The sequence below is a fragment of the Solanum stenotomum genome, chromosome 5 (genome assembly GCF_019186545.1).
Source record: "Solanum stenotomum isolate F172 chromosome 5, ASM1918654v1, whole genome shotgun sequence".
NCBI lineage: Eukaryota > Viridiplantae > Streptophyta > Magnoliopsida > Solanales > Solanaceae > Solanum > Solanum stenotomum.
In genome coordinates this window covers 753,377-768,154 of record NC_064286.1, presented here as the reverse complement: position 1 = coordinate 768,154, position 14,778 = coordinate 753,377, and the positions used below count along the sequence as shown (strand labels likewise).

The following is a 14,778-nucleotide window of genomic DNA, read 5'->3' as shown; positions in this document are numbered from 1 at the left end:
TTGATAGTACTCCTACTTTCTACTATTACAACATTGAAGTCCTAATTTAACTTTTCCCAACTTATACAAAAATAATAAAAAAATTATTTATACAGAGCGGTGTATAAAACTTAAACTCGATATGTATAGATAATGCTCAATCACAATAAAATTCTCTACCATTAATCCTTAATCCTATGATCATTCCTATCAACAATATATATTAATATTAAAGGTAGAATTTCTCAATATAAATACGGTGGGATGATTACGATTTTTTATTCTTAATTAAAAGTCATGAATTCGACATAAAGGAAAACAAAAGAAGAAGTAGGATTTAACTTTTATTATTAATAACATATTTTTTTATATTATCAAAGATATTATAATTTATCGTAGCAGGTAATATACTTTCAACTTACTATTTTTCTTTTTATGAATGTATCAAATTATAATTACTTCTCATTTAAAATTAATTAAAAATGAATAAAGCTAGTTTTTTCTGTTATGAACTTATAGATAGTTTAGATCATTTACTAATAAATCTACTTTTATAATTGCATTGAAGGTAAATGGCATGGCTTGCAAGAACTCTACACTTGTAGAAGCTAATTAAAAAAAATGAATCAATAACATGAAATTGTAATTTTAACTTTTTCTCTATCAATAGTACTATATTAAAACTTCTTTATTATTTTGCTTACTTTTTCTAATAATCTATAATTAATTAGTTGTTACTTAGTTGGCCACTGGTGCAGCCAAAGGGGGCTTATCACCTAAACTAATCAAGAAATTATTGTACCAAAAGGGTGCTAATTCATAAATTACTAGCAAAGCTTTTTCTAACTAATCTATGTAAATTCAAGAAGCGTGATTTCATAGCTACTCTATTTAAAGAAATAGCCTCTGAATTCATCACATTATCTCATAATTTCAATACCTTTATTTTGTTTTAATCTCCTCCCTCTTAATTAAATTAATTATTCTTGCAAACTTGTTTTTCATTGCAATATTATTGTGCAAAAATGGCAAATAATATCATCTTGATGTGCTTGATTTTCACCTTATTTTGTTCTGGTTTGGCAGTTGAAGTTGGCCCTTTGCAAGACTTTTGCGTTGCAGATAGTACTAGCATGGGTAAGCACTCAAATTTTAATGTATGTAACGGATTTAACTTATAAATACTGACAGGATATTAGTATATATCAACCAAAGGCAAATCTAGGATTTTTCGATTATTAAGTGGGAATTGATCCTCAGTCCTTAAAGTCAAAAAGCTCAACATTTAACCATGTGGACCAACTAGACTTTTTATAGTACGGGTGTAAAAATATAATATTATACAAATGTTAGAAAATATATACATAAAATATCTAATTTTACGAAGAGACCACGGGTTCGGATGCCCTATTTTTTGCACCTAAATTCGTCACTGATATCAACTGGTTATAATGGATTAAAGAATTAGAATTATTATAGACGATAGTTGTTGTTGTAGATGATCATTTTGACTTAATGGTGTAATAAATTGCATTGTGCTCTATGCTACTTTAATTATATATGTACAGAAAGATAGATTCATGCATATTTCTTATTAGTTCACAAAAGTTAAAACTATTTTTGGAACTTATATAAAGGTAGTATTTCTAGAGGTGAGATTTCAGAATGAGTAGTCGATATAGACATATAGCTATACCCACACATGTTAAGAAATTTTTTATATTTTCACATAATTCGAGCTAAAAATGACATGTTTATTGAACTTATAAAACTTGTCTTAAATCTACCTCTAATAATTTTCCTTTCGTTTTTAATTATTAGTTATGCCAAGTGGTCTGATGTGCAAGAATCCTTTGCAAGTAGAAGCCAATGATTTTTACTATGGTGGTTTAAATATACCAAGCAATAAAACAACTCCAATTGGTATCAATATGACTCTCGTCAATGTAGATCAACTACCAGGACTCAACACTCTTGGAATTTCAATGGCTCGAATCGACTATGCACTCGATGGAATTAACCCTCCACATATTCACCCTCGAGCCACTGAAATGCTTGTACTCATCGAAGGTTCATTACACGTTGGATTTGTCACCTCTAACCCTCAGAATCGATTAATTTCAAGAGTCATACGTACCGGGGACGTGTTTGTTTTCCCTGCAGGTCTCATTCACTTTCAGAGAAATGTTGGAAATAGACTTGCCATTGCACTTCTCTCATTGAGTAGCCAGAATCCAGGTTTAATAAACATTAGAGATGCAGAGGAGACCCTTCCAGAGTCGGTGAAGTTTAAATAGATGGAGCTATTTTTAAAAAAAAATAGAACTAACCATTGTAATAAATTACGAACTCGATTCATTTTTTTGTAAGACTTATTTAAGAAATCAAACTCATATTATATAAGGCTCATTTAAGTGGAGCGTTACCAATACAAAAGTTGTTATATACTCACCCCTATTTCTTTTCTAGGCGGACTTTGTTTCACTCCTTTTGAAGAAATCAGTAATTTTTTTATATTCACGATTAAAATTCAAGATAATTATTATAAGAGAAATTCATTACACTTTCGCTCTGTAAATAAATCAGATTGTACAACAACATGGCTCTTTATGTTTACACCATAAGAACAATAAACATACAAGACGACAAATTTCTACCATTTGCCATATTCTTATTCAACTAAAATATTAATCCACGTCAGATGTTACTTTCTTTTTCTTCTTTTCACTTTTCAACTTACATTTTTTTTTAAAAAAAAGTCAACCTTGGAATTTTGTTGATTTTTTTTTGTCATAGTAAAGTCAACCTTAGAGTTATTGTATAAATAACTTCTGACTGAAATGTAGAATAATGTTGCTTACAATAGATTGTTATAGTTCAATTCTTCTTCAAATTTCGCACATAATGGAAGCAGTAATGGAGTCAAAATTTTGACTAAGGAATGCTAAAATATAAAAAATAAAATTACGTAGAAGTCAAGAGGTGTCATATGTGATATTTATATATAAAAAATATTTTTACCTAGCTACATAGTATAATTTTTCGACAAAGAAATATCAACATATATATGACTCTGCCACTAAGCGGGAGCTTAGTTCATCTAACTCGTTGACCCATTTTATATATTTTGTACACTTCTGTCACATTTAGTAGTTTCTAGGCCTACACATCATAATTGTAGCACAAAGCTCTTTCACTTTCTTCTTCTTTTTCTTGGATGAGGTAATGTAGGTGAAAATTGGAAATTAAAGCACTGTAGACTAAAGTTCTTCACGAATCACTTGTGCTACCACTTGAAAAGAACAAGTTTAAATTCAGCGTACATCAAATTATTTGTTTTATTACTCTTATAAAATTAGTCAAGATGTAAAACAAACTAATTCAAACAATATGTACGTATAGAAAAAGTCTTCTTTTTTTTCAAGAGGTGAGAAATAGCAGATACTCAATGGAATTAATTAAGGTGTGCACACAATTAACTGATCTCTAAGATATTATACTTGTGTTTATAAATTAGACATGATTCACTCAAAATAATATTCTTCAAATAAAATGTCATTTATTTGTTTTATCATGAATCACTTGTGCTACCACTTAAAAAGAACAAGTTTAAATTCAGCGTACGTACATCAAAATATTTGTTTTATTACTCTTATAAAATTAGTCAAGATGAAAACAAACTAATTCAAACATTATGTACGTATAGAAAAAGTCTTCTTTTTTTTCAAGAGGTGAGAAATAGCAGATACTCAATGAAATTAATTAAGGTGTGCACACAATTAACTGATCTCTAAGATATTATACTTGTGTTTAGAAATTAGACGTGATTCACTCAAAATAATATTCTTCAAATAAAATGCCATTTATTTGTTTTATCACGAATCACTTGTGCTACCACTTAAAAAGAACAAGTTTAAATTCAGCTTACATACATCAAAATATTTGTTTTATTACTCTTATAAAATTAGTCGAGATGTAAAACAAACTAATTCAAACAATATGTACGTATATAAAAAATCTTCTTTTTTTTCAAGAGGTGAAAAATAGCAGATACTCAATGAAATTAATTAAGGTGTGCACACAATTAACTAATCTCTAAGATATTATACTTTTGTTTAGAAATTAGACGTGATTTCACTCAAAATAATATTCTTCAAATAAAATGTCATTTATTTGTTTTATTACTCTTTTTTCTAGAGTGCGGTTATTTTTGTTTTATGTGAACGTAAAATATTTTATGTATAGTATTATTATTTTTCTTCTAAAATTGAACAAGGAAATAAAAAAGAACCCTACACGTTGACCACATGCAACTTGTTGACTTCTTTGTAATAAAAACATGATTAAATAAAGGCATAATACATATATTGGACCCTAAACTTGGCTTCAAATTTTAACTCTGACCTCCAACTTTCAAAGTACCCAAACATACACTTTAACTATCCAACTTTTAAATAAATAAACACACGATTTTTGCAGCCAAAGAGCGTGAAATGCAAACGCTCCAACGTGTATTAGTGAGCCACTGAATGGCTGCCAACTAATTAAATATTTTACAAGTCATTTTAGAACTAAAAAAAATCAAAATTAATTTTAATTTATATACAAGAATCAAATGGTTTTTAGAGCTTGGAGCTCATTGTTTGACGGAGCTTAGAGGTTTGTTGATAGCTGGCTTCTTGCTTTAGGTGTTTGTGGTTGTTGGGTTTGTTTTCATGGGGTTTGGGGGGTCATTTGGATTCTCGCCAGAGATGGCGGATCTGATGGGTTTGGGGTTGGGTATTTGGTGGGTTTAGCGAGCTCAAAGCTCGTTCGCTTCATGGGTTGTGCTCCGGTGTGAGGAAGAAGGAGAATGGCTGGGTATTTGGTGGCGTTTTGCCTGAAAAAGAAGAAAATGAACGGAGGTTTTGGGTTGCTGGAGATTGGCCGGAATCCGAGGGGTAGAGTTGTCATTTCAGCATTTTTTTACTGTTGTGGGACTCAAAAATTACTCCTAACTCGCGCAGAATACGTGCACATCACGCGTTTTGCCAAGTAGGATTCGCGTGTTTATTTATTAAAATGTTGGATAGTTAAAGTGCATGTGTTGTGCACTATGAAAGTTGGAGATCAAAATTAAAATTTAAAGCCAAGTTTAAGTCCAATATATGTATTATGCCTTAAATAAAAGTCAATACACATATTCATTTAACAAAGCTACACATCTTATGATTATGATATGCTTCTATTTAATGCAAAACTTTACTACAAGTTTTATTTAATTAATTCTATCTTTATAGTTATAACAAATTATATTTAAATGATGCTCTAATCCACGAGTTTCTTAAGATTTACTTAAAGTTGACAAGATATAACGAACAAACACCTCATTTCCTTATTAATTAAATACTAGGAAACTTATTCGTGCGGTAAAAAAAAATCTATAAACTTATGATCTAATTTTTATCTAATAGCTTAATATTATAAACAATCTAAAATTATAATTTTGATTACTTTTTTGTTTCAAAAAATTATTCATGTATAAGTTTATAATTTCAACTCATATGTTATTGCAAAACTTAATTTGAAAATTAAATCCAACCTATAATTACATTTTAAAAGTAAGTAATTACAACAACACAATAAGAAGGAAGTTGAAAAAAAAAGTTCTGAATAACTCATTTGTAGTTGGTTTTTTTCTATATATATATATATATATATATAGTTTAGTAGAAGAAAAAAGAGCAATTTCAAAAAAATTTATGTAAAATTTGTGATAAACTTGAATAATGAACTACTTGCAACTAATTGAAATAACAATAGGTCTTAAAATTTTTAGTTAATATAAAATTGTTTTATACTTTAATTTGTAAAAGTGTATTTGGATATTCATACCAACAACTCATCGATGTAGTAATGATAAGTTTTTACCTAATTAAGTAAGTCGCTTAAGAATCGTCAAGAAAAGAAATCAAATAAAACTTTTACTTTAAAAAAAGCTAGTGAATTTTTTTTACTCATGCTCCCCTTTATCCTTTATAACAATTGGAAATGTTGCCAAAAATCTCAATGAAAGGTCTAAACATTTTGGGCTAAATTCTAACATTCTATTTATTTCAGCCTCTCCAAAATTATGTCAATAATAATAATAAAAGAAGATGTTATTTTAGAATAAATTTTATCAAATAATTTACATATTATTAGTGATAAATTAGTAGATGATAAATTTCTCAATTATCTAAAAAAGGATTCTCAATTAAATTGTTAGCTTCAAATGTACATCTTATTAGTGTTTTTGGTGTAATTTATTTCTCTCTTTTAAATATAATTTATCTTTTTACTTTATCTTGTATTTTTTTTTTTAGAGATAGTATGAACATGTTTTTGTTGCTAAGTGTTAGCTTCAAATTTGAACAATATGTCAGTAATAATAAAAGAAGTCGTTATTTTAAAATGAATTTTATCAAATAATTTACATATTATTGATGATAAATTAGTAGATGATAAATTTTTCAGTTGTCCAAAAAAGGTTTCTCAATTAAATTGAAGCTTGAAACTAATTTTGTTGCATTTTGAATAGAGCTTGTAAAAAAAAAAGAATTTTCTCTCATGTCAAGTTTGTATCCCTAATTTTATTTTATGAAATGAACAATTCTTTTTAGATTTTATGAATTTGTAACATAACATTAATAATTCTCGAACTACGAAAATAATTATTCAGTAAATGATATTTTCATTCCTCATATTTAAATCCTATCTAATTACTTTAATTTTTCAATATACAATTAAACTTCCTTAAACTTATACTCCTATATAGATTTTAAGAGTCATATATGCAATATTCTCTTTTTGATAGTTATACAAATAGATCTACCCTTTCGTAATCATATTTGTAGGAACACGTAAATATACACTTACAAGAATAGTATCACAAGAAAAACAAAAAGGGTAAATTAAAAAAAGAAGAGAGAAACACAATTTTTTTTTTACTTAATTCTTTATTTCTCTTTCTTCATATTGTTCAAATTTGAAGCTAACACTAAGCAACAAAAATACTATCTCTAAAAAAAATACAAGATGAAGTAAGATAAATTATTTTTAAAAGAGAGAAAATAAATGACACAAAAACACTAATAACTGGGAAAGAAAACTTGATTTTGATTTATGAAAATTCATACATATTGAAGATGAAAAAAGGAAGAAGTATCAACTTACCAAATATGTAAAATTACATCCATATATAACTTCATTATTTCACCTATTTATAATTTGCAAAATATCACAATCATATATCAAAAGTAATAATATGATTTCATAATTAAAAACAATAAAAAAAAAAAGCATTCAAAAGAACAAATCATACTATCTCTTAAAAAATACAAGATAATGTAAGAAGATAAATTATTTTCACAAGAGAGAAAATAAATGACACCAAAAACACTAATAACTGGGAAAGAAAACATGATTTTGATGTATTAAAATTCATACATATTGAAGATGAAAAAAGGAAGAAGATATCAACTTACCAAATATGTAAAATTACATCCACATATAACTTCATGATTTCACCTATTTATAATTTACAAATATCACAATCATACATCAAAACTAATAATATAATTTCATAATTAAAAACAAAAAAAGTATTCAAAAGAACAAATCACATGACATCAAAAGAAATGATAAATACGATTTATAGAGGAAGTAACATAAAATTTGTTACTTATTATCTGAAAGATGGAAATTAGTTGAAGAGTACATTTTAGTGCTATTTATATATTTTTACTATAAGCATGTAATTATTGTTTTAATGAATAATAAAGGTCTTTAATGGTTAAGAATAATACATAATCAAAATTTTAAAAAATGAAACTTAAAGCACCCATTTATGGGTTAATTAATTAAGAGGAACAAAAAGCTTGAATGGGATGGGTAAAGGTAAAGTAAAATTTTTTTAATTAAATGAGGGACTTTTCAGTTTATGGAGATTTGAGTCATGGAGATAGTATAGAATTAGTGAGGGAAGAGAAAATGTAAGTGTGTCTTTTTTCTAAAAGTTGTAAAAGCATAATTTATTTTGGAAAAAAAAAACGGAAAACAAAAAATCAAAAAAGGAATTTTAGGAAGATATAAATAGTGTAGTAATAATGAGGAAAGAGAAAATATTCAAGTGTACTTTTTTATGAATTTTTGTAAAGAAACGGAAAACAAAAAGGCAAAAGAGGAAGGGGGTCTTGGTTTCAGATCTCTGTTTGATGTGTCCAAAGCTATGTTTGCAAAACTATGGTGGAAGTTTAGAACAACAAATTCACTATGGTCCCAATTTATGTGGAATAAGTACTGCAAGAGGAATAGACCTCAAGTGGTGGAATGGAGGGGTGGGTCTCAAGTTTGGAAGCTAATGTTACTGGCCAGAGATAACTTTGATCAAGAAATATGGTGGGAACCTAGATGTGGTCATGCTAGCTTATGGTATGACAATTGGACACAACTTGGAGCTCTACACTATATTATGCCTATTGATCAAGTTGCTAATGAAAATCTGGAAGAGGTCAATCAGCTTAAATTGGATGGAAGATGGAATATTAACCTAATGACAGAACTATTGGGAAAAGACATTTGTGATCATGTTAACTCTATTTTGGGTCATACTCAGCATGTAGAAGAGAGGGACAAGCAATGGTGGATGCCAAACAGTAAAGGAAACTTTTCTGTTAAGAGTGCATGGGATATTATCAGAAGTAGGAAGGATCCTCAAAAAGATATATTGTTTATATGGGAGAAGGGCTTACCTTTCAAGATATCTTTTCTGATGTGGAGAATTTGGTTTAAGAGGATTCCAATAGGGGAAGTCCTAGTTAGGTGCAGGATAGTAGATTCCATTGAGTGTTGTTGTTGTAACAGTCATGAACAGGAATCATTTAATCACCTATTTATATCATGTCCGGATGCTAAGTATTTATGGAATTTGTTTGCAGCAGCTATGGGCATGCAAGGACCATTCAATCAGATGAGACAGACTATCTACAAATGGTGGACAGAGGACTGTGCAGTTAAATTAAAACCTTTGTGTAGAGCCATGCCATCTTTTATCATTTGGCAACTGTGGAAAAGGAGAAACATGATAGCTCATGGGGGAAATATGACTAGAAATGCTATGGTGTTGGAGATCAATAGAAATGTATATTTCATGGCAAGAGCAAGGTACCCTTGGTTGGCAGAAATACCTAACACCTGGCCAGATATTGTACAATTTCTGGAAAGTTATACACCTCTAATAAGCACCACAGTGATAAGGTGGAAGTGTCCTGAGGGAGGAAGATACAAATGCAACTCTGATGGTTCCTGTCAAGTCAATTATGGCCTGTGTTCCAAGGCATTTTGTATAAGAGATTGTCAGGGAGATTTGGTATATGCCAGAGCTAGCAAGTTGAAGTTTTGTTCATCATTAGAGGCTGAAGTTAAAGGTTTTAAAGATGGTTTATTGTATTGCTTAAGCCATAATCTTTTACCTTTGATAATGGAGACAGATTCCTTAATTATTAAGAAGATCTTGGATGGGAATTGGGAAGTTCCATGGATCATATCAGCAGACATTAGGGAGATAAAAGAAGTTATGGTCAATAAAGAAGTAGCTGTGGTTCATACTTTCAGAGAAGGGAACTCACTGGCAGATTTCTTAGCTAATTTAGTTGCTAATTTTGCAGGTGCAGAGTATATCCAGTTTAATTACATCGAGGAACTACCAGCACAGGCTAAATCTATACTACATTTGGACAAGAAAGGAACACCAAATATCAGATTCAAGAAGGGGCAAAACAAATATTTCAAACAATCGAGATAAATACAAGTGGACAAAATAATTTATCAAGGACTGCCAGATCAAATGCGTAACATGTGGAATCACTGAACAAATATAACAAGACATGTTTTTTAGGGGTACCTTGGTCTTAAATCCTAGAGTATTGTGTTGATCTAATCCATGATTTGAGGCAGTGGTATCAGTTTTACGGAGCTCAGCCTGCACGAGTCAGGGAAAAGGTTAACATAACAATCAAATGGAGTCTCTTTGGTCATAAAGGAAGGGGCGTACCTGGAATTGTTGGGATTGAAGCCAAACTGGGAGCAGAAGAAGTCTTCAATGGAGTCGAATTCATGGCAGTAGTGAGACTTGTTACTGCAAAAGTGATTCTCGCCCAAGCTCTTGGATCCATGCTTCGACGCCGACAATCGGGGTAAAGTTAGCCGGAGATTCACGGAATTGATTTGGAAAGATGAAGGGAGGCGTGAGCTTTCTCCAGCTATTTTTATGTGTTTAGATTTTTTCTTTTTAGTTGTCTGTGTCTGTGTCTTTACACTTTCTGTTTTTGGTCTTTCTCTTGGGCTTTCTGTAGCACAAGCTGGAACTTTCTTTTTATCAATTAATAAATGGACATTGGTCCAAGTTTTAAATTAAAAAAAAAAAAAAAGTTTTTCCCCTAACTTATTAATTATGATGTATTAAGCTAGTTTGCACGCACCTTAATTTTAGAATATATGAAGTATAGGGAGAGGGCCTACAAACAACCACTAATGGAGCCTTTCTCTTCTCTGTAAACAGTAACTGCCACGGTCCCCTCTAAAACCCCCCAAAACCTTCCTATATATATCTTCAAGAATCGCTTATTTTCTGTTGCGATTCTCTCTCAATAACCGCATTCAGTTCAAAGAGAAAGATCTATTCTCCTACTTCATTTTCAAGCTACATTGATCATTTCTTAGTCAGCTGCAGTTCTTCTACTTCGTTTTGGTATCTCTGTTGTGTTTTCTTTCAACCCATTATGGTGTTGATGTGAAAACAGAGGTGGGGTTATTGAATTTTCTGTTTCTGGGCATTTCTGGTTTCTGGGTGTAGTGTTGATTGATATTCACGAACTTCTACTCTGTTTGTGTGTGTCATTTGGATTCTTTCTTGGGTTTTTTTGATCGAGATTGAAGTTTTAGTGTTGTTTGTTGGGAATTCAGGGAAATTGAATTTGGGTTTTTCTGCTAGTGTTGAAATATTGGAGTTTTGGGGTACATTTCGACATTTTCGATCAGCTATTAGTTGTACATTTTATAGCTTTTTGAGTTTAAGAAGGAAATGAAAGATGGTTTCTTGGCTGGATAGGACTGTAGCAGCTTGTTGCCAACCTTTAGGTCGATATGTCGGTTTGAGCAGCGGTGTTCTGGGAGGTGAAGATTACCCACTGCTATGGTATAGAGACCTTGAGAAACATTCATGTGGGGAGTTCTCTTTTGCGGTGGTACAGGCGAATCAAGTATGTGAAGATTATGGCCACGTTGAACCAGGTCGTGAAGGTACCTTTGTTGGGGTTTATGATGGCCATGGTGGCCTTGATGCTTCAAGATTTGCCTGTGATAACCTTAGCCGGCATTTAATAAGTGAGATCAAGTTTCTGTATTTCCTTGCTTTTCTATTTATTTATTGTTAGAATAAAATGGTTGTTGCTGTCTTTTGACAATGGAATTATGGTGTTTCTTCCTTTGCATTGTAAATTTTACACTCGTAGTATTACTCTTGAAGTTTATAGTTCTTTGATTTCTATTACTATTTGTTATTTCTTGTACTTCGATTGTATTATTATCTGGTTGTAGATACTGTTCGTTTATTGCAGCATATTTTGTCATGCTATTTTTAGTATCTTGTCGTGGCTTCTTCATTTATGGTATTCCCTTACCTGACTGCTTTGTTATGCTTTTGTTTTTTAGCCGATGGTCTACTCTCCCCAGACCCCCTTGTGGGATTACACTGGGTATGTTGTTGTACTATAAATTTTATTGCCTCATAACAGCAATTTATGATTTCAAGTTTTGGTAGAAATGATATTCATAGTGATCTTCTTGATTATGTGACATGTGACAGAGTTGCAGCATTTTTTCCATTCTGTTTATGCTCTATTGCATGTTGTAGCAGTGTTAGTGATTTTTTCTCTTAGCGTGTCTATAAGTAATTGTATAGTAGAAGGTTTCAATTGTCACTAAGGGTTTTGCAGTTTTCTCGCAGCTTAGGCTTTGTTTCTCCTTTATTTGTTGCTGTAGTACTGGTTTATGTTTCTTCTTCAGAGTGACAAACAGCAACATAGATGAACAGGATCATCTTTTTGGTACTCTTGAGAATTTTCAGGCTAAGCAGCTAAACACACATTTTTTACAGCGCTTGCTCGAGAAAAGGGTACAATAGATGAAGAAGTCCTTAATAATGCCTTCGCTGCAACTGAAGACGGCTTCCTTTCTATTGTGGAAAGGGAATTTCAAGTTGATCCAGGAATTGCGTCAACGGGGTGCTGCTGTCTGGTTGGTGTTATCTGGAAAAGGACATTATATGTTGCTAACCTGGGGGACTGTAGAGCAGTATTAGGTCATACAGGAAGATTCAATAGGATTTTTGCTGAGCAATTGACTAATGATCATAATGCCAGGATCAAGGAGGTCAGGGATGAACTGAGAGCTCTGCACCCAGACGATCCAAACATTGTGTCTTGTGTCAGAAGAACATGGCGTGTTAAAAGCATTATACAGGTTTGCTTTTAAAACTAATATTGAACACAAACTTGTTATGCTATGTATCATTTTGAATTTTATTTCCTGATATCTCATGACAGATGCTCATTCTTTTTAATCCGAAGCAATCTAGTTTCCATCATAGTCCTTAATGTTATCAAAAGATTAGTGAGCTTAAACTAAATTTGCGTGGTATTCATAAGGCTCTTAATTCTAGTTTCTTGTCACATTCGGTGGCTTTATCCAAGAACAAGACATTTTTAACCTCAAATATGTTTTTGGACACCTCTGAAACTGACCTAAACAAAAATTGATTTGTCAACTTGTTACATTTTGTCACCTTGGGAAGTAATCTGCCATTATATCTGTTAAGTACATCCAAATTTACTGAATAGAACTATATCTGCCTCGGCCTTATAATTTGCCTTTTAATATATGTGTTTCCTTTTATGTTTGTTTCTACATCTTTTAGGTAACTAGAGCAATTGGAGATGCATTTCTGAAGAAGCCAGAATTTGCTCTTGGTGCAATTCCTCTTAGACGGCCAGTACTAAGAGCTGATCCATCTGTCTGTTCAAGAAACTTACAACCATGCGATAGATTTGTTATATTTGCTTCTGATGGGCTGTGGGATCTCTTAAGCAATGAAGAGGCTGTACAAATTGTGCATACCTACCCTAGACAGGTATCTGTTATTCTGACACTGACATTTATTTGATCAAAATGTCATGTTTGTATGGTTAAACTTATTTTGTTTATCCAATATCAGGGCATAGCTAGAAGACTTGTTCTATCAGCCCTGAATGTGGCGGCACGTGCAAGAAAGTTGAAGTACGATGACCTTATGAATTATGACAAAGGTGTCAGGAGGGCCTTTCATGATGATATAACAGTCGTGGTCATCTTTATAGATCACGAGATGCTGAATGACGAATTAACTGTGCCTGGAATGTCAGTTCGAGGATTTGTAGACACTCATCAACCATCAGATTTCAATATTGAGCAAGAGGTTGCTACAGAGTCCGAACTCACAGAGACCGAGCCCACAGAGACCGAGCCCACAGAGACTGAACCCACAGAGACTGAACCCACAGAGACTGAACCCACAGAGACTGAACTCACAGAGACAGTATAACAAGTTGTTGGCACTTGTTCTTCTAGGGAAGCCTGGATGTGGGAACTTTCTGATCTCCCATGTTTGCCTCGTTTTACCAATTTACATTTTGATATACAATCCAGATGAACAGCAAGACTATTAGGTTACCCATATGCCACCACCATCCAAATGGTCATGGGCAAATTTTTGAATGTACAAAGACATGCTGAGGAAACTGCCTCCTATTGTTTGTTTACCACAATATCTGTCAATGTAAGGCCATAAAGGTTGGCATTGTGATCCAAAAAAATAAATACATTCTGTTTCAAGATGTATACACATGAACCCCACATTCTTGCTTGTTCTAAAAGTTGTCTCTCTCTCTCTCTCACACACACACACACAAACACGCAGAGCTAGGGGAGTGCAAGGGTGGAGTTTCATCTTATCCCCTTTTTCGGAAAATTACATCAAATTATTTTTATGTGTATATCGTAAATGTTATAGAATCCATTTGGCTTCTTCATATGTTTTACTATATCTTCTTCTGACGGTTCTAATAATGCGGTTGAGAGGCTACAAAACCATAAATTTTCTTGTGCCCTTGTCTGCAACTATGCAAACATGGAATGAAATTTGGTGAAAATAAATCTTTTTTCTAAATTCTACCAAAGTGTTTTAGAACCAAGAAGGGAATGCCATATTTGTCTAAATTCTACTATTGGTTCAATAATATATTAAATGATTTTTCTTAATGGATATGTCAAAATCTTAAACGACATATCAAAATTATTGTGAATAACCCAATTCAACTGACTCATATAGTATTGATGGTCTGCTCTCACTGAGTCATAAACAACAACATAGTGAGTGTAATCTCACAAGCAGAGTTTGAAGAGGATTGTGAGTACACAGCCTAACCCCTACCTTGTATGAAAAGAGAGGTGATTTTCGATAGGCATTCGGCTCAAGTAAAACATATCAAAATCACGAATGGGAAGGAAATACAGTAGCAAAGAAATCATGCTCAAAATAATGTGAAAACGAAACAGTAGCAACAACAAATAATATAATAACTAAAGCAAAAGAATCAGCAGGTAATAATAACTAGGTTTATACTAATTTGTTACAAAAGTTGATGGGATTCAGGTCTTTTGAGAATCCATTAATTCATTAACAAT

The 14,778-nt window shown here is 31.8% G+C and overlaps 2 protein-coding genes across 2 annotated transcripts; both read left to right on the top strand.

Annotated features, from left to right (window-relative positions):
- The first annotated feature begins 993 nt into the window (after window positions 1-993).
- LOC125865349 (putative germin-like protein 2-3) lies at window positions 994-2,276 on the top strand. Its single transcript, XM_049545546.1, has 2 exons — window positions 994-1,116; window positions 1,801-2,276. Exons 1-2 carry the CDS (start codon window positions 1,005-1,007, stop codon window positions 2,274-2,276), a joined length of 588 nt encoding a protein of 195 aa, XP_049401503.1. The 5' UTR covers window positions 994-1,004.
- Window positions 2,277-10,794: 8,518 nt separating this feature from the next.
- LOC125866322 (probable protein phosphatase 2C 43) lies at window positions 10,795-13,883 on the top strand. The gene is made up of 4 exons (XM_049546671.1): window positions 10,795-11,382; window positions 12,155-12,519; window positions 12,974-13,186; window positions 13,271-13,883. Exons 1-4 carry the CDS (start codon window positions 11,088-11,090, stop codon window positions 13,634-13,636), a joined length of 1,239 nt encoding a protein of 412 aa, XP_049402628.1. The 5' UTR covers window positions 10,795-11,087; the 3' UTR covers window positions 13,637-13,883.
- The last annotated feature ends 895 nt before the right edge of the window (window positions 13,884-14,778 follow it).